The 26934-nt window shown below is 37.0% G+C and overlaps 1 protein-coding gene across 1 annotated transcript in view; it reads left to right on the forward strand.

Moving 5' to 3' along the window:
• MYO16 (myosin XVI) overlaps window positions 1-26934 on the forward strand; it is a 575469-nt gene that overhangs the window by 316571 nt on the left and 231964 nt on the right. The window contains exons 17-20 of the mRNA XM_030813681.1: window positions 2982-3093; window positions 6846-6963; window positions 7727-7798; window positions 10069-10210. Coding sequence (XP_030669541.1) covers window positions 2982-3093; window positions 6846-6963; window positions 7727-7798; window positions 10069-10210 — 444 coding nt within the window. The remainder of the gene's footprint in view (window positions 1-2981; window positions 3094-6845; window positions 6964-7726; window positions 7799-10068; window positions 10211-26934) is intronic.

Genomic DNA, 26934 nt, shown 5'->3' on the forward strand with positions numbered 1-26934 from the left:
GCTTAATCTTACTTATGCATTCTCAGATGACACAAGAAACTTATTCCAGGACTAGTTTTACTTTGCCTCAAAGCAAAAGTATTAGCACACACACCCACACTCACACGTCACATATATACACAAATTATTTTGGCTGTGTTATGGACTCACTTTGGAAGACATAGCATCAGCCTGCTCTTTGTTGTCAGGACAATAAACAAATTGGTTAAATGGATGAGTTAATTAGAAATAGCACATAGTCAACAGCTGTTGTTACTGACTTATTTGCAATAAATTTAACTTGTAATGAAAACCATTTCTTGTCCAAAGCACAAGTCGAATTTTATACAATTGTAACACATATTCATCTGGTTTGCCACTGTTTCTTCTGTAAGAACGAAGATAACTGTATTGCTGGAGAAGGTTTGCTTTTTTCATACTGATTGATACAGTTTTAATTTAGAAACGTAGTCTAAAGAAGGCACCATCAGGCTTTGTGAAGAAGGGCAGTGGGAAGAACCAAGGAGCTTAAAAAACAAAAGATCTCCTAAAACTAGTAAGTGAGTTCAGCAATTGACAGGATATGAGATCAGTGCACAAAATCAATCACATATATTAATCATTATGTATTAACAGTGAACATGTGAAAACTGCAATTTAAAACATAACACCCTTTCCCATTTCTCCAGGAAAATTAAATACTTAAGTATACACTTAACAAAACATGTACAGAATCTGGAGGCTGAAAATAAAAAAAAATACCAATGAAAGAAAAAGAGGCTTATAATGTTCATTTATTGGAAGATTCAATATAGTAAAAATGCCAATCATCCCTAAGGTGATTTATAGGTTTAGTGTAATTCCTGTTAAAATCTTAACAATATTAAGACTCATATGGAAGCTTATTCTAAAATTTGTATGTAAAGGCACAGAACTTCTAATAGCTAAAAAAAAAAAAATAATGCAAAAGAAGAATAAATCAGAGAAACTACTCTACCCATTTAAGGCCTACCATGCAGCTAGAGTAATCCAGACATTATGGTATTGGTAGACAGACAGACACAAAGATCAAAGGAAGAGAAGGGAGAATACAGAAATAGACTCAGACAAATACACTCACACACCAAAAGGTGATTTTTTGATGAACATACAAAACAATCGAGTGGAGGAAAAATCAACTTCAACAAAAGGTGCTGGACAACTGGGCATCCATAGGCAAAACAAGCAAACAAAAATAGTAAAGCAAAGCCAAAATCTCACATATTATGGAAAAAATCAAGATGATGAGAGAACTAAATGTAAAGCATAAAGCAATACAATTTTTAGGGAACAAAAGAAGGAAATATTTGGGATCCATGACTAGGCAAAAAGAACTTAAGCTTGACACAAAAATCATAATCCACATTAGGAAAAATTGATAAATTTTATGACATCAAAATTTTAAACTCTTATTCAGAAGACTTCATTAAAAATATTATAAGACAAGGTTCAGGCTGGGAGAAAATATTGCAACCTTCATATCCAACAAAGGACTAATATTTAGAATATATAAACAGCACTCCAAATTAACAGTAGGAAAATAAAAATTGTTCTAGTTCAATTAGAGATGGGCAAAAGACATGAAGAGAGATTTCACCAAATGTGAATATATGGATAGCACATAAGCATGTGAAAAGGTGTTGAGTGTTATTAACCATTAGATAAATGCACATTAAAACCCTGATAAGATACCAGCACATACCTATCAGAACAGCTCATGAAAAAAATTGTGACAGCATCAAATGCTGGTGAGGGTGGGAAGAAACTCACTGTCCCCTGCATTGCTGGTGGGAATGTAAAATAGTGTACAGCTGTGCTTTTGACAGTTTCTTATAAAACTATAGATGCAACTACCCTATGACCCAGGTATTGCACTTCTCAGCATCTGACCAAGAGAAATGAAGGTGTATGTTTACATAAACACCTCTTATGTAAATGTTCATAGTAGCCTTATTCATAAAAGCCCCAGTAGAAACACTCTAGATGTTTCTCAGACGGCTAAGTGGCTAGACCCACTGCCGTGTGTTATCACTGGAACACTGCTCAGCGGAGTGGAACAGTTTAGCCGTACACAGCATGAATCCACAGAAAACTGCTCCCAGTGTTTGATTCATAGTTTGGTAGAGCTTCTTTATTTTTCCCTTTAGAAAAATTTTTATGAGAACTTTATAAACTTGATAACAGATGTAGGGATGACTTAAAAGCATTACCTTCCTCAAAACATTTTGTTTTTTACTTTAAGTTCTGGGATACATGTGCAGAGCTTCTTTTTCTTATGATTATGTATAATACTTTTTGATATTTATAAAGACTGGGGAATGTGGAAAAGAACAAAAAAGAAGAAAATGATTGGTATGCACCACGAACACCTGTCTTGGAGAAACCCCTGTAGATGGGTGCTCAGATTCTTCCAGCTGCTGTCTATTCCTTCCTTTTAGTTGCACTTGGTTTTCTTGGGACTCTTGTGGCTAGCTCATGGGGAGACAGAAAAAACAACCAAAACCTCATGATATGAAGTTAATCAATGGAAAGTGAATGATGCATCAACCTAGAGGCCGCGGAGAGCTGGGAAGAGTGGATGTCTGATGATGAACACGGTGAGGGCAAAGGCTGTGCCACTGCGCTCCAGCCTGGGTGACAAGAGTGAAACTCCGTCTCAAAAAAAATAAAATAAAATAAAATACATGAATCACTTGTGACCTTCTCCTGTCACAAGGAAAGGTGCAGCTAAGATGAAAACCGAGTAAAGCAATGTAAATATGGCCTGGTACAACAAGAACTCATGTTTTCCTTTCCTGAGACATCATGTGCTGTGATGCACCAAATGCTTTAAAAACACGTGGGGACGCCATGTCCAGGTGATTCCCATCATTTTAGAGATCAAATACGGCAGAAGTGACTTTTAACCACAGAAGTCTGACCGGAAGCCAGGCGATAACGTTACGCGCCTTGTCTCCTAACAGGTATTTGAACCAGACCATACAGGACGATGCGTCCCCAGGGGAGCGTTCTCTGAACAGGGAGAAATTAGCTGTTTTGAAACAAGCCCTGAATGTAGCTGGCTTCAGCAACTTGGTGAGTCATGTCATAAATATTTCACTGAGAAAATCAACCTTCTACTAATTTAAAAAAGTTATTCATTCAAAAGCATTTACTGAGCCCCTATGACATTCCAGATGTTGCCGAGGACACTGATGATTTGGCAGACAGTAAGCCCCAGTCAGTCCCTGTCTCCTAGAGCTGGCGTGCTAGTGGGGGCAGGGGGCAGGACTTAATCCACATGTTGAGGAAGAAAGGAACTAGGAAGAAAACAGAGCGGTCAGCAGAGAGTGGCAAGAGAAGGTGCAGTTTCCAAGAGGGTGGACAAGGAGCCCTTTCCCAAAATGAATATAATATATACATTACATGTATTGTTTAAATGTGTATTTTATAATATATAGTTTTAAAATATTTAAAATATATTTTAATAGATCATAAATTTATAAATTATATTTATAAAATATAATTTAATATTTAAATATATAATATTCAAAATATATATTATATATGTATCCAAAACAGATCAAATAACTTTATACTTGATCAACCCATGAAAAAACTGATAAACCTGAAGTAACTCTTCATGTTAAGAATCACTTGAAAATCAACATAATCACCTTGTTAAAACATCTTCTTGAACAATATAAATGTTTTAATATTGTTATATTTAATTGCACAGAATTGCCAAATACCGGCAAGCATTATGAAGCTGAAAAATACCTCCAGGCATTATGAAGCTGAAAAATTACACTTTAAAACTTTTAGACCATGACCGTGCAGTGGAAACATCTATGATGATGGAAAAGTCAGTGACCTGTACTGTGCTGTGCAACAGGGCACTTTCCAGCCATGTGTGGCTCCTGGATGCTTGAAGTGTGGCTAGTGGACTGAAGAAATAAATGTTTAATATTTCCTTATTTTAATTAATGTAAATTGACACAGCCGTGTGTGGTCAGTGGTTACTGAATTAAACAGCACCCATCCAATGAATAAGACATAAGAAATGGTCTAAGACTTGAGAGAAACCTCTCAGAATTCCCTTCAATCTCTATTTCCCAGAGGCATTATCTCTGCCTCCATTCAACATGGTGGTGTTTTGGATTATGGTCAATTTACGTCCAATTCCTCATGAATATTTAATATAATATCACAGAGATAACTTGGACATGCCACTAGTTCACAAGCCCAGATTAGGTCACAGATTTAAATCTGTTCTTTTTATTTTTCTGAAGCCAATACATGGATGGATTTGGGTCTGTGTTTATTTCCCTGCCCACACCGTGATGGCTGAGGGGGCAGTGAGTAGGTGGGGAGGGTGGAGAGGTCCACAGGAGGAAGGGGAAGGAAGTGAGGCTCACCCTAAAACAGTGAATTCAGGGGCATCTTGCTGCACCCACCCTTGCTGTGTTGAGAGACTGGAACTCCAGGAGCCTGCAATCGCATGGCGTCTCGTTCTTTTTGGCTCTGATTACCTGGCCTCTGTTTTTCTCCTTTACTGAGTCCTACCCGCTGGCACTGTTCTGTCTTTGCACTTGCTGCCGTGGTACTTTTTTGTTTTGATTTTTTTCCCTCCTTCCATGCCTGAAATGTCTGCTTCCTCATAGGAAGTGAAGCTAGAGATATGGATAGAAACCATTCTGCCAAAATACCAGTTGCCTGGAAACAGGGCTTTGAAAATTCATGACTGATCCTCAAAGGCAGGGCAAGCAAAGTACACTTTCTGACTAAGGTAACCCAGGGAGACTCTCATAGCCTTCTTGGTAAAAGAAGTATGTACACCCTAGCAAAAAACATGAAATTAATTTCTTCATCCTGACCCTGGGAATGACTTGAATGGTGAGTTTAGTCCACTTTAGAGGGATAGATTATGTCCAGTAAGATTCAAAGGAAGGTATTTCTGGGCCAGTGAAGTCCTTGAATCAACACTCGTGATTGTGGTCCTGACAGATCTGTTCATGACAATGCCTCCAGCTCTCCCGTCGAGTCTAGCAGGGTGGCAGGGATGGCTGCTCACTACACAGAGATGCAGAATCACAGCCTCCTTTCTGCTCAGGAAGGAGTTTATTTTTACTTTTGTCATAGGATCCACCACACTGTAATGCACATTAATTTTCACAGCTCTGTAAATTGTGAGGTTCTTGAGGACAGCACAGATTCTTCGGCTGTCTATCCAGAGGTGCCTATCTTGCAGGTACCAGAACCTTTCATGAAGACTAATTGATTTAAATAATAAAAAAAAAAAAAACTGGGCGTGGTGGTGCACGCCTGTAATCCCAGCACTTTGGGAGGCCAAGATGAGCGGATTGCTTGAGGCCAGGAGTTCAAGACCAACCTGAACAGCATAGTGAGACCCCCCGTCTCTACAATTTTTTTCAAAAAACATCAGCTGGACGCTAATTTTTGCCTATAGTCCCAGCTACTCAAGAGGCTGAAGTGGGAGGATCACTTGAGCCCAGGAGGTCCAGGCTGTAGTAAGCTATGATTGCACCACGACACTCCAGCCTGGGCAACAGAGTGAGACCCTGTCTCAAAAAAAAAAAAAAAAAAAGGAAAAAAGTAAGCTGACAAGCACTTAAGTAATTTGAGAGGCTTGAATAATGCCATTTTATACAGCATAAGTAAATTAAATTTGAAAAACAAATTTATGATTTAGGGGTTAACCAAAAACATTTTATATGTCTATCACCTTCATAAAGTATTATTATACCTGAAAATTAGAGATCATTCTTTTCAATGCTCTCACTTTAAAATTGGTAAAATCATACCTTATTATGAAAACTGCAAGCTCTGGAGAAAATCACGGAAGTCTCAAGTAGCGTATTGTTTCCACTGTGTATTTATAAAGCACATCAGCATTGTTCGTAGAACAGCTTCCACAGTAGTTATGGAAAGAGTTTTTGTTCTCAAATTACAGATTAGGAGACTGAGAACAGAACAGGCTATGCCACTTGCCCTTCACGGGGCTCAACCTGTTTTACTGTTGATATCATCATGCTAAACATTTGACATTCTAGAAAAGTACAGTTTAACTTGCAGCTTTTTCTTGATTTTTCATTCTTGCCAAAAAATGGCTATCCAAAATCAAATTTAAGGTCTCATTTATTTTTTTATGCAGTGTTCCAGATTCTCTTTCAGCATTCTCTTACTTCCTGCTACCCTCTGCTCAAAGATAGCTCTTGCCAACATCCATTTTTTTCTGTTTTCCTTAAAATACAATTAGCATTTTGTGAGTCTAGGCACAGGTGTTTTCATTAGGCCTCCTTTAGTTTTTCCAGGAGAAGTAAACAATTCTGTAATCATCATGTTAATTTATCTCATAAGAGAGATAGCGAAGAAATGAACACCACGATGTAGGTTCTTGAATGAAGCGGCCACAGCAACTGTAAAGTCTAAATAGCATCCAACGTGAGCCTGGAGAGGAGGGGGAGTGAAGTCTAACCTTACAAGTGAAGCCCAGCCAGTCAAACCCTCAGCACACAATTATTCATTTTTGTTATGACAATTATCTACAAGCTGTTAATTTATATCAGAATATTATTTCCTGACTCTCTTATATTTCAGGAGCAGACACATTGATTTAGAGAAAATCTGTTTTGAATTATGAGGTTTTGATGTTGAGGTAGAGACTGGTAGTCTTCTTGCCATATCTAACATTTGGGATCTGCAAACTCACAACCTTATTAATAGGGTCATCATTTTTGTAACTTACTTTTAGATATTTTAAAATTTTGCCTTTTAATCTTTCTTCTAAGCACCCTATTCATTCTCTCTGTTTGTAAAATGCATAGGAGGTGGAGAATCTGTTCGTAATTCTAGCAGCAATATTGCACCTCGGAGACATTGGGTTTACTGCCCTGAATGAGGGGAACTCTGCCTTCGTTTCTGACCTCCAGCTCCTGGAACAAGGTCAGTGGAACATGACCTTCTGACATTAACCACATTGATGTGCAATTTTGCAGATCAACCAGTAGATGGCGACATAGTACAGAAAAGCCAGTTGGCTTAAACCCTTTCCTCTATAGTAGAATTCAGTGAGGGGGGAAAATTCTCTCCTTTGTTTTTTCTTATAATCTGTTGTGGAAATGAGTAGCAAGATGTACTTTTATGTTCTCATTCTGTGCACCACATTAACAACGCTGATTCTTTAGCACATACTTGTGTTTATTTATATTGTTCTAAGTACCCTTCACCCCACCACCCAGTGTATTTTGGGGGCATGTTATTAGCTAAACATTTTAAACAGAATGTAATTACTTCCCTTTCAAAGATCTTACCAAGAATCTCTCTCTTTGGAGTTGCCTCGTTAGTCGCTCCCAGATTTTAAAAATTACCTTAAAACCACAGATTGTCAGTAAACAACATATCTTCACCTATATCAAAGAGATGTAACCAGGAACCTGGAAAAAAAACAATTCCATACCATCTGTGAGGACAGGGAGGAAAAAAACCTGCTGTGAGTTAATGCACAGAACTGTAAGAACTCATTAATATTTTGATTACTGTAAGATGTTTCTCAAGTTGAATTTGACAATTACAGTGGTAATGACTTTTTAAAATACTCATGTTTTGTAATGTGCCTATATAAAACTTATCAATTATGGCCATAAAATTCAATGTTCTTGGTATCAAAAAATATACTAACTTGTTTATAATGCTGATTTAATTTTAGTGGCTGGAATGTTACAAGTATCAACAGATGAATTGGCATCTGCCTTAACAACTGATATTCAATATTTTAAAGGTAATTTTTTTATACTCTAACATCTTGGTGCAATTTAGAATCAAATACGAAAATTAAATACAGTTTGACCTGTCCCCGCTTAGTGAAACTATTTCTATGAATTGAATGCCAAATCAGAGAAGTATTATGAGCCTGTTTGGCCATTTGACATGACTATAGTGTAGACTCTTTATGCTCCTGAGAGGCCATTTTGCCTAACTGGTCACCCTTTCTAGATAATCTGTCACCTTAGAAAAACAAAACCATCAATCCAAGAGGGTTTCTTCAAAGAAAAGATTGGATCCATTTGCATGTGTGGTGCCATGCTGCACTCTTCAATGAAGGACCAACCTTTTCCTGCTACCTCATTGGTTAGAACAGCTGTCATTTATTGGACATATATAAACTGATAGGCATTGTGCCAAGTCCTATAAAAATTATAGTGTTTGAATTCTCACAGATTGCTCTGATGTGGGCATTACTATTTCCATTTTAACAGAGGGGAAAACTAAAATTCAAATAAGTTAAATAACTTTGAACCTCAAATCACTAGTAAGTGACATGTTTGGAATTAGAATCTAGCGCTGTCTGACTCCCAGATGACATGCTTAATCTCTATGCTGCATGCGTCTCTACTCAGTGAACAAAGAGAGTGGTTTTCCCACATGATCTTCAAGTACTCACTCTGAATGATGGCCTTACGATTTTCCTCTTTATTATGATTGTGAGAACTCACCATTCATCTAATCTTTTTTCTCTAAATCGCTACTATTCTTCCTCTATGGCCTTTTGGGCCTACGTGCAGGTATTTAGGTAGGTGAGTCATTATTCCTGCCTCACTTCTACTCTCAGAATATCCCCAAACTTAATGAATCTCCCCATTGTTCACTCAGTTGCCCAAAAGTTATCCTTGATAGCTCTTTATCTTCTACCTCCTCCATGCATAGGTCAGACACACGCCATAAATATCTCCCATTCCTACTGCCTTCCCTTCATTTTCATCAGCACTGCTGAATTTATCATTCTTTCCCTGCATTACAGCAAGACACTCCTGGTTCCTCTTTTATCTGGCCTTAACTCAACTTGCCCTCCTTCCACACCACTTCTGAAATAATCTTTCTGAAATGCAATAGGCATTTCAGGAATAAGGCCAACGGTCTTTCAAAGATACTCCAGTTCGTCACTTTAGATGGCTTAGGAGGCCCCACTGGCACCCTTGCCTCCAGCCACACTAAGCATCTTGAAGACATTGTTCTTCTTCGCACCTTCTTTTGAGAAACATTGAGGTCACCATTAGTATCTATGATTTCCTCTGCTTACACCACCCTCACTTGCTACCACCACCCTGTGGGTGACCCACCTGCCCTCCTCAGTTGCATGGCTCTAGGAACGTCAGTTTCACAATGTCATAAATGGCCACAACTGCTTTCGCTGCCCCTTCCCCTTGTGTTGTTCCATCTCGATGGCCTTGAACTTGCAGCTCTCTGACTACATTTTCTGCCAGTATCAGTAGGTATCCTTCCTCACCCGTGCTTCTAACAGATTGAAAACGCTTCAACCCGCATTGCACGTGGACCTCACCCTGTTCCTAGTCTCCTGCTCTGCCTGAGACACAATGGTCAGCAAGTTTGGCCAAGGCCATAGAATATGAATTCTAGGCTCACATTCACACTCAGCCCTCCTGCAACGGTGATGGGATAGGCTCAATGCCAAACCACCGTTGCTCTTTTTTCCTTGGCCCCATCCCTATTCTAGTCTCTTCCACAAACCTATCACTCAAGAGTTCAATCACTGTCTCTTTGAGAATGACGTAGAAATTCCTACCTAAGGCCCAGTCTTCTTTCCAAACTCCAGAACCACATTCTGGTTGATGAGATCATGCCTTTGAAAATATTTAAAATATATCTGATTTTCCAAAAAGCCTGTTTCCACATGCCTTAGGATGATTCAGTATCCAAACCAGTGAGTTGTTATCAAAAGCCTTGCCAAGAGGGACCCTGTGAAGAACTGTTTCCCTAACTGAGGTGAAATTACACAACCTATACAATAAAGGTGGAACACTGTGGTCAACCATTCTAACAAAGACGATGGCAATGTACATGACTTTTGTTTTAGTAAACATTTTGCATAGTAACTGACAAAGACCTTCTCATTTATTAGAATCAGTATAATTTTTATGCATCACTTGTCATATGGACGTGTGAGGAATTAATAAGAGGTGTGGAGTTTTGGTTGGCTTCTAAGTGAGGGAACCCTTGTGCTCACTCCTCCTTTTCTTTCTACCATTTTAGGGGATATGATAATACGACGACATACCATACAGATTGCTGAGTTTTTCCGAGACCTCTTGGCCAAGTCCCTGTACAGTCGTTTGTTCAGCTTTTTGGTGAATACCATGAATTCTTGCCTCCACAGTCAAGATGAACAGAAAAGGTAGGAGTTGATGGATGTTAAGTTCTGTTGTTATTACTGTAATAAATAACTTAAAGGCTCAACTCCAAAAGCAGCTTCATATTACAGGGTGACCAATAAGTTAAACTTCATTAATATATTTTATTTTAACAAGGTAATCTGACTCGATGGGTTTAATTATTATTCTTTAGAAAGTGAAACCCTCTCCCTGGGGTACCCTCAGGTAATTACACTGATGAATTAATAATCTCCTATGCATAGATATGCAAATGCATACTTTATGGACTGAAGGTAGATGTGGCCTTTTGTGTACCAGTAAATATAAAAATTTTATAAATCCAGGAAGAAGACACTCTAAGAACAGGTAAGGCACTGGAATTTGTGGAGTAGCTCATGCCTCCTTTGGAACCGATTTCATGATGGGTTTTGGATCAGTAATTCTTCATCTTATTTCTTCACTTACTTCGTGGATTATGTGACAGAGGGTCTCTATGGTAATCATTTTGGTTCATATCCCTAATCTTTTTTTCTTTTTCTGAGATGGAGTTTCGCTCTTGTTGCCCAGGCGGGAGTGCAATGGCATGATCTTGACTCACTGCAACCTCTGCCTCCCAGGTTCAGGCGATTCTCCTACCTCAGCCTCCCGAGTAGCTGGGATTACAGGCATGCGCCACCACACCCGGCTAATTTTGTATTTTTAGTAGAGACGGGGTTTCTCCATGTTGGTCAGGCTGGTCTTGAACTCCTGACCTCAGGTGATCTGCCCGCCTCGGCCTCCCAAAGTGCTGGGATTACAGGCATGAGCCACCGCGCCTGGCCCCTAAACATCTTAAACCGTAGATTTTCAGGGCTATTTCATCATCTAAAAATTATCTCTCTCCATTACATATTATCAGTGGAAAACTTCCTTGTTATTCTTGTCACTAACAGTGACCTTGAGCAGACAATTGAGAGCACAATCATATTCACAAGTCTTCACGTACTTGTCTTCGAATGAAACCTGAGAATTTCCTTGTCATCCGTATAGACTTCTTAAATTTAAATTAAATTCCTGAAAATTGATGCCTTTAGAGGTTTCTTGGAAAACATTAGAACTAATATCTATTAATGGGAAAGTTCTTAAATAAATATAGACATCTCAGAAGATTTCAAAGACAAGAGGATACTGAAATTCTTATTAAAATGTACACATCTCAAATCCCACTGAACATTGATCAGCACATTCAATAGTCTGTGATTTGAGAGTAGCTATGGTATAATCCATCTTTCAGCAGAAATATTGTAGTATTTACTATGATGAGGACTCTTGATTTTGCTGTTGTTTATTGTTATCAGTTAATTTATTAATTTCCTGTAAGTATAAAGACGATTCACAGAATGATACTAATATGCTAAGTCTACCAGATTAACTATGTATAAAATTATTGACAGCTCTGCTGAAGTTGACACTGAAAAAATGAATATAAAGTCCAGCTGTACATAGAAACTTCTAGAAAATTTTCATTTGACATTTAAATTTTACAGAGCCTTAAGTTTATATAATTGGAAATACTTATATAATGGTCTACAGTTTTCGCTACAAACACACACACAGAGAAAAACTACAAACATAAACTGTGGAAAACACATGATTTGTCTTTTCATGGGAATATTGCCACTGTGGCCATGTGTAAATTCATAAGGATGGTCTTATCTTTTAAAACTTATTACTAAGCATATGAATGAGAACAGGGATTAATGGGAAATTAGAGGTGAATCAACATATTAGAAGTTTGACTTAGACAGTATTCTCATTTCTGTCATAACTCCCATATTTTCTTCTCTATTTCTCCCATGAGTCACCCAAACCTGAATTTAAATCCCCAAATAATGCAAGAAAAGGTTATATTTGCAGTATTTCTAATTCATTTAAATTCATGGAAAGCTTATGGTTTTGCAGATTTATAGGCCCATTTCCTCAGTCACAGAAAAGTCTCAAAAACTTGAATAACCTTAGCATAGGCTCTGGTTGTTTACCAGTCTTGTGTTTTTGAAATGTTGTAATCATGTCAAAAAAGATTATATAAAGAAATAATATCCTTATGGTCAAAGTTGTAGAGCACATTGATTGTGATAGAATAGACATATTTTTCACAGTATATATGTATTTATTACTGTATATATATATATATATATATATATACACACACACAGTAAATATACCTTGTGATAGAATAGACATACTTTTCATCCAGACATGTATATACATACAATATACAGACATGTATACTGACTATATATATATGTGTGTGTGTGTGTGTGTATATATATATGTATTTGAAAATTTGGCAAGAGAGAATAAATATCACTACAATTTACTCTAACAAGTTATAAAGGGAAAATTAGTGAAATTGAAGCTGGTGAATGTCTATTTGTTACATGATGGATTCATTTCTTGGATTACAGTAAAATAGGTCCAGTATTAATCATATAGCATATTAAAATAATTCTACTTTCTCTACCTGGATCCAAATAGGTTTTGCTTCTAAACAAAAACCCCGGGTATCTTGCAGGTGAGGTTGATGCGATTAATTAAAATCAGCAGAAGTGTTTGCCACGTTTGCTGGATCAGAATCCAGTCTACGATTAATGTGTGGCTGCCTACTGGGGTGTTGTCCTCTGTGAGCCTGACTGCTGTGCAGTGCTTGGCCCCGACCCTGTGGGCTGGGGACCACTGAGGGCCACACTTAGTGGCACTTTAAATATTGAAACACTGAAATTTTATTTATTAGGCTTAGCTGAAAATGATTTGGTCCAAACAGGTAAAATAATAACAGTAATAAAAAATAGCAATAATATAATGCCCTATATTTGCTTAAAACTTTGTTGTTCATCAACCATGTACATATAAATTACCTTGGGAAAAAATGTTGTTAAATAGCTAAAAACGACACGTTTTATTTTTAAACGATGACTCTAGGAAAATGTGAAGCACTGCTCACAGTTGTGACCACAGTCTGCTTCCTCACATCTCCTTCCAGTGCCCTTCCTCTGGAGAAACTCATGTAAAAACCAAAGGCTTACTATTTTCATCATTTTCTGAGGCATTTCTTTTTCTAAACTATAATTTTATGACTTCTAAAATAAAGGATATTGCATATCATTTAAATTTGTATGCGAATGTCATTATTACAAAACTCATGATTACAGTCTCCGGTAATGCAAGCACAGTTTCGCTCAGTCCACTCCACCTTGATCTCCCAAACACAGACAGAGCATCAGCCTCTTATGGCAGTACCTGTGCTCTCCTCACCATGTCTTCACCTCTCGTGTGTTCTTGCTGCATCAGACACTCATGTGCTCAACTTTGCTCAGTGCTATCATGGTCTTTCGATGGGGGGGGCGATTACTTAATAGCACCCATTTCCATCTCTGATTCTTAATTGATTGAGGAATAAGACAATGTAGTAAGAGGCCAGGCGCGGTGGCTCATGCCTGTAATCCCAGCACTTTGGGAGGCCAATGCGGGTGGATCACCTGAGGTCAGGAGTTCAAGACCTGGCTGACCAACATGGCAAAACCCCATCTCTACTAAAAACACAAAAATACAAAAAATTAGCCAGGCGTGGTGGTGTATCCCTGTAGTCCCAGCTACTCGGGAGGCTGAGGCAGGAGAATCACTTGAACCTGGGAGGCGGAGGTTGCAGTGAGCCGAGATCATGCCACTGTACTCCCACCTGGGCAACAAGAGCAAAATTCCATCTCAAAAAAAAAAAAAAAAAGACAATGGAGTAAGGCATTTGGGAGTCAAAATAGCAATTTGATGAGTGACACAGCAGACATGAGAAGATGCCATTTACACCGTGAACCAGTTGCTTCTGCCTGCTGCGCCCCTGACTCAGATCGACTTCACCACCAGTTCCAGGAAGCCCTGAAGTGTCCAGTGCCCTCTTAGAGCTTGGAGGAGCAGAGGCCATGACGTGCTCCCCGCAAGCGCAGGAAAACTGCCCTGAGCTCTCCTTGTCCAGGCTTCCTCCTAGACTCGAAGGGAACAAGTCTGTCTTCAGAAGCCGAGAGACTTACAGCTAAAGGGGCTTCCTTTTCCTGTAAGGAAACCTCAAGACTGTGAATAAGCATCTCCACCTAGCACATGTGGGTCGAGAAACTTGAAAGATTGAGGGACAGTCTAATGCACAAAGGTGTGTAGGCTTTGAGACTCCCATATTGAGTGAGTTGGATCTTTTTTAGCTATTGTTCTCTAGTGTTTTCGAGAGCGTAGACCTGAACTTGTCTGGCCACTAGGCATATGGAAGACCCGTGTGTAGTTTATTCATAACTTGCCATCAGTTCACATTAAATTGATCATATTTAGCAATGAAAATATAATCTTAAATTACATCAAATTATTTCTAAAGAAAAACTAATAAAGTTGCTAAGTTTATTTTGACTTTTCTAGAACTGTTTGGCCTCCGCACCTCTGTGAATTGTCAGCTGACACCCAATGACCACCAAAGGTATTAACAAAGTCCTTGTTTAAACCATCTGGAGAACCCATACATAGATTCCCATAATTTCACATGTAGAAAATTGGCACCCACTGATGGACAGGGATGCCATGGATCTTCCATTCCATTCTCCTCACTGTCCACTTTTCCCCCAGTGGATCCAAAGGCATGTGGCCCTCTCTTCCCACAGATAACAGCCATTCTCCCCAAGGAGGCATCACCTCCACTCGGGTGTTTCATGAATTCCACTCAGACCAAAGCCATGCTCTGCTCATTCTTTTTAGGAATTGTGAGGTTGCCAGGGCTTCTTTTACAGTGCTAGCACGTTTGAGCGGCAAATAGCAGCATCGTAGGGCTTCCCAAGTGAGCTCAATCACCTCTCTGCCCGGCTACAGCAATCGCATCGAGAACTGCGGATTGTTAAAGATTTTCTTTTCTATAGCTCTGAATAGGTTTCTACCCAGGGCTTCACCGCTGTGATTTAGAGCATCATCTTAAGAACACACCTTGTGAGACAGAGAGGATTTGGTGTAGAATTTTCTTAACACTTCTACTCTTTCATGGTCTATTTTGCCTCATTACTGAAGAAACCCTTTTCCATTTTGTGATACGAGCTGGCTGTTTCTAATACAATATTGAAAGGCTTCCATTAAGTATTTGCCATTCTTTTGCTTAAGAAAATTGCAAACCTTTGAACCAGATAGCTGGGGGGACATGCTAGAATTACTGTTGATCTGAAAGGGCAGCATTATGGATAATATTATGGTGGCTGCCAGAAATATGTCTGTTTTATGGTGGTCAACATTATAAGCAGAATTGTTCACAACTTTTCAAACTCAGTTGCCTTATACTTATTTCAGTGTAACCAAATTAACCATTATATGAAACTATTCTCACTTGTTTTGGTGTAACGCTATTAAAAAAGCATGACTTGTGGTATAATGAAAACATATTTTCTAATGTCCCACCTCCCTTTCACATTTATTCAATGGGGGTAATATTTTTCAGACTCTGAGATAAAACTTAATCAGGTCCCAAGACTTTTCTGGTCACTTTTAAATAAATCACAGTTCTATGGACGCTTTAATCCGGAAATAGCCAGCATTGGAGCAGAAATTAAGTATGTTCAAAGGTGAGAGTTCCCCTCCCTCTCCCACAGGTGAGGCCTGCGGGGGCAGCTGTCAGCCTCCTGGGAAGGGTGTGAGGTGGGCTGCTGCACCCCAGTGTCAGGTAAAATGGGGACAGGAGCAAGGAGGTGAGGGATTTCTTGGCTTGCTGATTGACATCTTAAGGCTTTCCTGGCCACGAAGACGGCTATCACTGACCCTCTCTCTTCAAATCCTCATAAATTCTCATCACTGGGATTCCTTTCCCTGCAATCCTCAAGACTTGCAAAATGCATCCATGTGTATGCTGGTTGCTCCCACCCCCTCCAATGGTCCAGGACAGCTCTTTAGACTCAGGTTCACCTGGCTAGTCGATTGAGGCCCCACACTTTCCCAAGTGTGCCTCTTAGACAAGAATTCTTGGGGTTGAAGGTAGAGAGGGGCTAGAGAAGGGGAAAGTGCCTCGAGGAGTTGTACATACTCCAGTTGCTCACTTTTGATAAACAAAGTCCGTGATCTAAAGTGTATTTAATTTTTATAAAGGATATCATCCATAGGATTCTGAAATGAGGTACATGATTGGAGCTACCAAAGTATAATGAAAAATAACTTTTAAAAAAAGATCAATAATTTTTGCAGTGTCTAAAATTGGGCCTATTTTGTAACGCAGCACTTACATCCCCAAGATTGAATTAGCAAATGTGAAATTCAATGTTAAATTTAAAATTACTGTTTTCCCTCATTTGAATCCTTCTTCAGGGTTTTGCAAGCTAATAGAAGTTTGGGCAAGTACAAGGTTATAGAAACTTTGGAGAGTTCTCCAATGTCTTCAAACATCAAAACCTATCATTTATTTCAACATAAGTTCTGAATAAAATGGTGTGTGTGTGTGTTGATTTTATATATATATATATATATATATAATCTACATGTATGTGGATATATTATCTATATCTGTCTATCTATCTATCAGTCATCTCTCTATCTATCTAGTCTACAGTAATCCTGTAGAGGGTTATTTGAGTGTACTTTTATTCATTCATTCTTGTCAACTTGATACGAAATCCACTTTTTTGGGCAGCACAACTGGACTAATATATTATTAATGTTAAATATTATGTATATTAATACATTAAAATAAGTTGAGTTTCTAACATATATATGGAGATCATTTTTTCACTGAGCCTTTGGTTTCTTATGAATTCTTATATTACATTCTTATGGTATTTTAGTTGACCTAAACGTAAACATTTAAAAACATTATGATTAATCACATTCGTTTCTCATGAGTTAGTTATTTGATTATCCAAGCCTGTTTCTTTGACACCCAGGTTGCAAGGACTTGTTTATTTTTCAGGGTTATTTGAAGGTTAAATGAGGTGGTGCATATTAAGTTGTCATCAGAGTATCTGGCACAATGGGAATGGTTGCTGTAATCATAATAGTGATGGGACTAGGTGTGGTAGCTCACGCCTGTAATCCCAGCATTTTGGAAGACTGAGGTGGGTGGATCACTTCGGTGTTTGAGACCATGTTAGGCAACATGGTAAAGCCCCATCTCTACCCCACCCCCCAAAAAAATACAAAAAAATTAGCCAGGTGTGGTGGCACATACCTGTGGTCCCAGCTACTTGGGAGGCTGAGGTGGGAGAATTGCTTCAGCCCAGGATGGCGAGGCTGCAGTGAGTCATGATTGCACCACTGCACTCCAGCCTGGATGACAGACTGAGACCCTGTGTCTCTCTCTCTCTCTCTTTCTCTCTGTCTCTCTCTCTCTCTCTCTTTATTTCTCTCTCTCTCTCTCTCTCTATATATATATATGTATATTTTACCAGCCACAGCCATCACTATTGTATGTGTGTGTGTATATATATATATATTACCAGCCACAGCCATCACTATATGTATGTGTGTGTGTATATATATATATATTACCAGCCACAGCCATCACTATATGTATGTGTATATATATGGCCATCACTATATATATATATATATATGTATATATCTATATATATATATAGTGATGGCTGTGGCTGGTAAGAAAGCATCTTACTTTATATTAGCTTATTTATGGGGAAGGGGAGAGTTGTAGAAAACAATGCAGATGACTCACATGGTGGACGCCCAAGATACAGCCCAGTCTTCCTTTTACATTTCACTCGTGATCTTTTTGTTTCACAGAGTAGCAGATAAGGGAGATATTTTGTTCTTGGGAAATAGAAATATCAGGATTCACAGAACACTATTAGAGAGAGGGGTGTTGTTTTTTAGTGTTTTGCTCAGGTTTGACTTGTGGTAAGCAAGGATCATTGATTTGCATTGCTCAACTGCCACTCTTTCTCTTAGGGCACAGGTCTGACATGTTTGTAACATGCCTGTCTAGAGTCCAGAGTGGTTTGCGGTTTTTTAGTATTGCAAAAATAAGATCCACATGGGTTAGAAACAGTGATGTTTCCTAAACAGTAGGGATTTTTTGTGGGGTTTTTTTGTTTGTTTTTTGGTGTTTTTCTTTTAAGAAAAATAGGATATGGAATGACAAGGTCCTGCCAGTGGACAGGGGCTCACGCAGTGCCTGAACTAAGGAACTGGCATGCTGAGGTGGGGAAGATGTTGGGAACAGGGGACAGGTGCTCTGTAGAGATGGGGATCCCATGGAGAATCTGGGAGCAGGTGGGAGAATGAAGTGAAACAGGAATGAAGGCTCAAGGATTTAAGTATAAAAGTAGCAATGTCTTTCACCGAGAAGCAATGGGATCTCATTTCAGTATCTGTCTGGAGCCTTAGTTTTTTTGTTGAAATTGATTATGGAGGAAAAAAATGAAGGCTTTTGACAATAATATCACTTGTGAAATTTCTCAAACTATTAAATCTTCTCTTTGCTACCCATTGTAATTGTATTATGGGTTTAAATAACAGAGGGAAGTATTGAACAGATCCTATACCAATGAAAAAGAGAGAATGTTTCAAAGAGAGGTGGAAGCCATTTTCTCTTAAGGTTATTATTTGTTTAATTCACATGTTAATCCAATGATTCAATTCCTGAAATCATCAGCAGGATAATTTTTGCATCTTACCACATTTCTAAATTCACATATTTTGATAATAAGGGAAATGATTTTTAAGGCAGTGTAAGTTTCCTAGAGATCCAGATTTTCATCAGCACATTCACAACATTGCCCCCGTGTCCCCAACTCCAACTGAGGTGATCTGTAGAAGGTGGCACTATTGACAGTGAATCACAGCTTCCCAAGGTCTCAAAACTAATGACTCCACTCAGAAAAGAGAAAGAAGAACACATCCAGTAGGATGTAAATTGAAGGTGGTATCAGTGTGTTAGGTGAGTACATTCATCCCTAGCATCTGACAACACCTAAGAGAATGTTAGTGTCTAAATGAACGTAGAGAATCTGTACTAATAAGATTGTAACAAGCAATTTAATATTCTTCAGAAAAATTGTACTTCTTCATTAGGTGAGACTTGTTATCTTTACTTAATTAGAGGGAAAAATATTCCATATAGAGAAAACATAATTATAGCTTTGAAGAATTCTGCTGGCTGATTTAAAAAAAAAAACTCCCAGTGGCATTTTGGATAATCCATGTTTGGTCTGAAGACTGTCTAACCGAATGACAGAAAAGGCTGATCTTTACCTTGATGCTGTGAAAGTGAGGTGAATTAATTGGTTTAAGTGGATTAAGTTAAATTGGCTTACGTTCTCATTTCCTAATTCTACATTTTGGTTTTCTTCTACTAAGAATTCAGTTTGCATACTATTAGTTTTTAATATGTATAGGTGTATCTTAATGTGCTTTTGGGGTATCCAACGATTTCAAATATAAGAGAATATTTTTTGCTGTTCATATTAAGTGATAGAATTTTCTATGATTTCATATGTCTCTGATTGATACAATCAGGTAGCACTTAATATACTTATGAAACTTTATAGTGTATCTCAACATCTTCTAGGTCAAAGTCTAATGTGGGAATTCAACGAATGCCATAAACATACACAAACAAACATGCACACACACATAAATACAGTTTTCCATATAACTTCTGGGGATTCATTGTTCCTCCTCCCCCAAAAATCCATAAAATTGGATTATAATAATTTCTTAGTTTATTGATTAGAAAATTAATACATTCTGAATTAATATCCTCAATGTTGTTCATGGTTTCCTTTTAGTTCTTGAGGATTTTTAAGGCTAAGTCTTTTGTATAATGATTTTGTTGTAGACTTTTTGTAAATTGAAGAATTCTATTTTTGTATTTTAGGTAAAATTTGTGATTTTAAAAACACATTCTGAGATACCTCCTAATAGATGGATAACATAATTTTTTAAACAGTAAAATGACACTAAGCATGTTAAGCCTATTTTATAAGATTATTATTATTATTTTTTTTTATTATACTTTAGGTTTTAGGGTACATGTGCACAATGTGCAGGTTTGTTACATATGTATCCATGTGCCATGTTGATTTCCTGCACCCATTAACTCCTCATTTAGCATTAGGTATATCTCCTAATGCTGTCCCTCCCCCCTCCCCCCACCCCACAACAGTCCCTGGAATGTGATGTTCCCCTTCCTGTGTCCATGAGTTCTCATTGTTCAATTCCCACCTATGAGTGAGAACATGTGGTGTTCGGTTTTTTGTCCTTGCGATAGTTTACTGAGAATGATGTTTTCCAGTGTCATCCATGTCCCTACAAAGGACACGAACTCATCATTTTTTATGGCTGCATAGTATTCCATGGTGTATATGTGCCACATTTTCTTAATCCAGTCTATCGTTGTTGGACATTTGGGTTGGTTCCAAGTCTTTGCTATTGTGAATAGTGCCGCAATAAACATAAGTGTGCATGTGTCTTTATAGCAGCATGATTTATAGTCCTTTGGGTATATACCCAGTAATGGGATGGCTGGGTCAAATGGTATTTCTAGTTCTAGATCCCTGAGGAATCGCCACACTGACTTCCACAATGGTTGAACTAGTTTACAGTCCCACCAACAATGTAAAAGTGTTCCTGTTTCTCGACATCCTCTCCAGCACCTGTTGTTTCCTGTTTTTTTAATGATGGCCATTCCAACTGGTGTGAGATGGTATCTCACTGTGGTTTTGATTTGCATTTCTCTGATGGCCAGTGATGATGAGCATTTCTTCATGTGTTTTTTGGCTGCACATTTGTAAGATTATTTTTAATGGATTTGATTTTCAGTTCTAAGAGAGTATTTCTCAAGGATCTTGGTCATTAGGGACAGTAAACCAGAACTTTGTTTATAAAATATTCTCTGAGCCTGAAGATGGAGCTAAGGAGGGAATCTTTTAGCTGCACTGTAGGCAAGCTATTAAAATACCTTTTGGATTACAGTTTACATCTATACTATTTGTACAGATCACTTATGAAAACTTTACCTAGCATCTCACGACTGTTTTCAAATTTCATCTCATAGGTTTATTCATGTATTTATTTATTTGCTTTCTATGCAGGGTGGGTTGCCATTACTTCTGCAGAAAAATTACCCATCTTTACTGTAAAATCCTTGGTATGCTTGCTAAGTGCAATAGCATTTGGAGATATATCAATATGCTTTTAGCTTTGGGATACTGTTTTTTATTATTATTAAAAAGGCCACTATTGCGGTCTTCAGGGTTCACCATTTTCTTGTGTTTTGCTGGATTAAGCATAGGCCCCCAAATCCAGTCAAGTGTGTGTGTGCTTGGGGCTCTATGTGTAAATGCTTGTGATTATTTTATTCTCAAATTATTCAACAAAAAGGTTTTTTATAAAATAAATCAGATGCAATTTATGACTTTTTAAAGACTGGAATGTAGCCATACAAGCAATTAATTGTTGTTACAAAGCATAAATAGTAGTTTGCAAGTAATTGAGGTCAACTTGGGCAGGTTAAATCTTTGAGTTAAAACTTTGAAGATTAATCTCTTTCAAGGGATGCAGCCATCAGGAGCATCTCAGGTATGATGAGGGAATTTATTGTTTTGGAAAATCTCAAAAGGGTGTAAACACCTCATTTTCCCAGCCATGCTTCCTTATAGACACGTCTCCTTTGCTTTACATGAAGGCTTGCCAGTATTCCCTCTACCAGAAGCCTAAAGTGGAGAGTACACCCTCCTTTTTGAGGCAGGTGGTTGGGAAATATTTTAATGAAAATAAAGCAGCATGATTTTTTAGAATGTATATGCCTTCCACCCTCCATGTGAAATGGAACTTGTATAATAAACATCACCTAGCTTCACATTTAAGTGTTTTCTGCCCTTTGGGACTATCCATGTCATTAACTAGATGATCTATAGTGATTGTTAGTAGTATGGAGTGCGGTGAGATCAGTGGCTATTCATTACAAAGCAGAGACATCTTAAAATTAAGTATTTTTTGTCAACCCACATACAATTCACCCTTAACATTCCAGGAATCATGGTGAGAGAGAATATGCGTTGTTTCTCAGTTTTCTGAGGATGAAGTAAGTTAAAAAACAATCTAAATGGTAGACTAGATGATAGAAAGAGCAATAAGGAAACATCTAGAAACTGCAAAGTAATAAGAAAACTTCCAGAAATTAAACTTTTTTCACTTTTTGATAATAATATTGGAAATTAATGTTCCCAGGAAAATATCTGACCATATGACATATTTAACACCTCCTAAGTGAAGTTTTCTATCTCTCTCTTTCTCTCTGATGTGATCTGTATTTTATCAATTGCTGTTAAACATTTGGAAAAGGACAAGAGATCATCTATTTTCATTTAACAGGGACAAAAACTGGGAAAAAATTGAAACTTGCTTCTGAAGCAGGGATTGAACACAGATAAATGAATCTGATTAAAACCAAATGTTTTTTATGTATGTTTCCACTTTCCTTTCCTTGTATCAATCATTTTATTGAAATGATTATCAACATTCAAACTCTTTGGTGGGAATTACAAATCAAAAGGATGTGTGTAAGAAAGATAAGAATCCCAAAATCTAGAGCATCCATTTATTAGTAATTGGGTGTTGGTATGAAATATATTTTATGCATTACTTTATCAATTATAATGAAAGTACTTAATTCATAATAAATGAATTTATGTTTATAATTTTCAAATGCATTATAAAATAATAACATTTCCTGTGCATTTGTGAGAAAATAAAAATACGCTTATCCCGACTTTTCTTTGTCCATTTCATGATAAAAGCCTCTTTTTTTTTTTTTTTTTGAGACGGAGTCTCGCTCTGTCACCCAGGCTGGAGTGCAGTGGTGTGATCTCCGCTCACTGCAAGCTCCGCCTCCTGGGTTCACGCCATTCTCCTGCCTCAGTCTCTCGAGTAGCTGGGACTACAGGTGCCCGCCACGACGCCCGGCTAATTTTTTTGTATTTTTAGTAGAGACGGGGTTTCGCTGTGTTAGCCAGGATGGTCTCGATTTCCTGACCTCGCGATCCGCCCGCCTTGGCCTCCCAAAGTGCTGGGATTACAGGCGTGAGCCACCGCGCCCAGCCAGCCTCTTTTATTGTATGCTATCTTTTTTGGGAAACATTCAGTAGTCAAGAAGAGTACAAAAGGAATCAGGGCAAGCCACCCATTTACCTACTACCTTGAATTAATACCATTAACATTTTTCAACTTTTGCCTCAGGTTTTCGTTATCATAAAAGACGTAGATGATTACAACTAAAAGCCAAGATTCCTTTTGTTTTCCTATAGAGATACATTTTTCTCCTTCCCTCCCCAGAGACAACAATATTATCAAATACATGTAATCTTCCACATTTTTAAATTTTCTCTAGCCATTGGTTTTTCATAACAAATATGTAACATTGTGAGTAACTAAGAACTACAGAAATGCTATCCTACGGTATATTTTATTCTGTACATCCTTTGCTAACTTCACATGGTTTTTGAAATTTAACTATATTGATACCTGGAGACCTAGTTTATTCTTTTTAACTGCTGCACTACTTGTGGATGACGAAATCTCAGTATACTCATTTATTTCACTATTGATGGACACTGAAGTCTCTTTTCATTTTTTTTCTCAGTTACAAACAGCACTTATCCTCATACTTGTCTCTTGAGATATATGTTTAGAATTTTCCCCGAGGTGTATATTTAGTGGCAGAATTGCGAGGAGAGCGATTATTTGCATTTTCTTGATTGCAAGCAAAGTCGATGTCTTCTGGCAAGACGAGTTGTGCCCTGCACCCTGGCACATGCCCACGGATGTTCACTGGGCTTTATGCAATCATAGACCATGCTCCAGCTTTAGGCCTTATCATAGACATTCTGTTCCTACCGCAAGGTCATCTTATATTTAAAAAAAAAAAAAAAAAAAACCTTTAAATTTTCAGCACAGCAAGAAAATTATTGTGTATGTAAGGAGTTGATAGTTTCATTTTTAGTTGAATATTCGATGATCCCCTCCCTGTTTACTAGCAATGTTTCTTTACCCCTCTCTAGATTTTTAATCTATTTTACTAAAACTGTATCAATGATATATTGCTTTAATTACTTCTCACAAGTTCTATTTTTCTTATGTGTTTTGGTTATTTTGGGGCCTCTATTTTCACATATTAATTTTATAATCAGTTTGACTCTATCCATAAAACAATTCTTCTGGGATGTTAACTACAAATTAATTTATAGATTAATATGGGAAAAATTATACCATTTAGGCTATTGATTTTTTTCTTCCACAAATATATTTCAACATTTATTATTGTATTCCCTAAATAATATTTGATTTTTTCTATCAATTTCATGCACACCTTTATTTTATTTCTTTTTCTGTGAATCTTTTTTTTGTGTGGCTATAATGAGTTCTATTCTATTATACATTAATTTATTGGAATACTGAACCTTGAGTTTCTTATGTTGGTCTTATATGTAGAAATCCTGCTGACTTTTCTTATTAGTTCTAATAAATTTCCTGTGAAATGGCTTACTGCTTTCTTATGTAAATGATCGTGATTATCTTTTTTTCTTTATGTATCTTACTTCTTCTTATTTTATTGCATTGGCTAGCACTGCCAATACATGTGGGAAATTTGTGATGATAATGGATCTTATTGTTTAGTTTACAAAATAATGGCAACTAAATATTTGCCATCAAGTAATACATTTACTTAGCGTTCCAGTAAATAACCTCTGCCTAGTGTTTTCAATCATGGATGGATACAAATATTTTCTAATGGTTTTCTTTCTTTATTAGGAAGATCATAGCAATTTCCTTCTTTCCTTTGCTCTTGTGACACATTGCATTGATGTTTATTTTTTTATGTTGAATCATTCTTCATTTATACTGCAAACCCTATTTGCTCATGATATACTAGATTCTATTTTCTAGTCTTTATTTATGTTTGCATTTATTTTCATTAGTGAGATGAGATTCTTTTGTTTTTTTCTTATACAATCTGTTGCTATCAAATTTACATTAAAGAGTGGGTTGGATAGCTTTCTCTTTTCTTCCTCTCTCTGTTTTTTCTCTCCAAAACATTTTGTACTAAATGAAGATCACATACTCCTTTAATGTCTGGTGAGATCTCCCTAAAATCTTCTGAGCATTTGAAAGGAGAGTTGGCTTTTGGATACTGATTATTTTAAAATGTATATTATAGTTTCAGATGATTTTCTTTCTTTTTTGAGTCACACATATTTTCTGGAATTTCACCCACTTTGATACTTTTAATTTATTCACCAGCTAAATCATAGCTAGCTTTGTTTAGTAATCTTTTAATCTCCATTTCAACTGTAGTTTGACATTTACATTCCTGATACTGTTTGTTTATGCATTGTCCCCACGATCATTGATAATTCTTGCTCAAGAATCTGCCTATACAAATTATTTTCAAGAATCATATTTTCATTTAGTCACTTTCACATTTATATTATTTTAATTAATTTCTGAAGTTTCAAAAATATATTTTCTGTAGTTTTATGATATCCTTCTTTTTCCTTTCTTTGAATTTTGACTTTTTGGGTGATTTTTTTTCCTGAATTCATGAGCTGAATATTTGTTTCATAGTTTCCAATGATGTTTTTTTACCCTGAGTCTATAAAGTATCATCTCCTAAATACCTCTTAGTGTATTCCAGAAGTTTTATCTGTAGTGTTACCTTTGTTGTTTAGTTCTAAATATTTTGTCTTTATGTTCTTTCAGAGATAAAATAACAAGCAGTTTGTCAGAAAAATAAATTTGACACACCATTTTTTTTCCCTTCTTCATCCAAACCGGGGATTTTTTTTTTTTACCATTAAATAATGAGATTTCTTTGATTCTTATGAATATAGTATGAGTGACTTCTATTTCTGTGTAGACTTATTTAAATCATGTTGCTTATTACCATGACAACCCAAACTACACAATTTAGCAAATATCGGAGACAAACCTGCTTTCTAAATAATCCCCCTTCTGCTCCATTTCCTTACCAAAATACCCATATGTATAATGATTTCCTCAAGAGCTAAAAACCTTTTCTCTGCAATTGTACATTTGTTTTTTCATTACTTTGTGAGACCATTTTTATTTTCAAATAGAAGAATCTAGAGGAATAAAAAAGTATTGGGGTTTTACCAAAGTATCATACAGATTATAATACTTAAAAATAACTTTAAATCATCAGATAATAAATACAACATAATGGTTAAAATTTTGCCACTCATTATTTTTAAAAAAGTATGCTGTCAACAAAATAGTGGTTAAATTTAAATATTAATCATGATATCTATGATAAATTGCTTCAACAATAGTTTAGCTTATTGACCCAATAAAGAACTATGTATTTTGCTCTAAGTACATGTTTTCAGGAGATGGAGAGGAAAGTAGATTTATCAGATCTAGGAGAATATGTCATTTTTAATATTAAACATTAGTTTTTTTCTGATAATGGCTAATATGTTATTACAAATATTGAGAGCCACATAGTTTTAATAATAAAATGTATATACGAAATGCAATGATTTAAAAGGCCAAAAAATCCGTTCAGCATTTTGTTTTGCTAGCTCTTTCTTGAGCCAAGAGTGCAGAGGCTAAAGCTTGTATATTTTATATAAAGGAAAAAATTCATTGCACTCTTAGCTATTCCTGCTCTCTTGTTTCATTTCTAACTGGGGAAATGCATTTGGCCTCTTTTCAACCCCTGATAACTGTCCTG

Source organism: Nomascus leucogenys, chromosome 5, assembly GCF_006542625.1.
Source record: "Nomascus leucogenys isolate Asia chromosome 5, Asia_NLE_v1, whole genome shotgun sequence".
Taxonomy (NCBI): Eukaryota; Metazoa; Chordata; class Mammalia; order Primates; family Hylobatidae; genus Nomascus; species Nomascus leucogenys.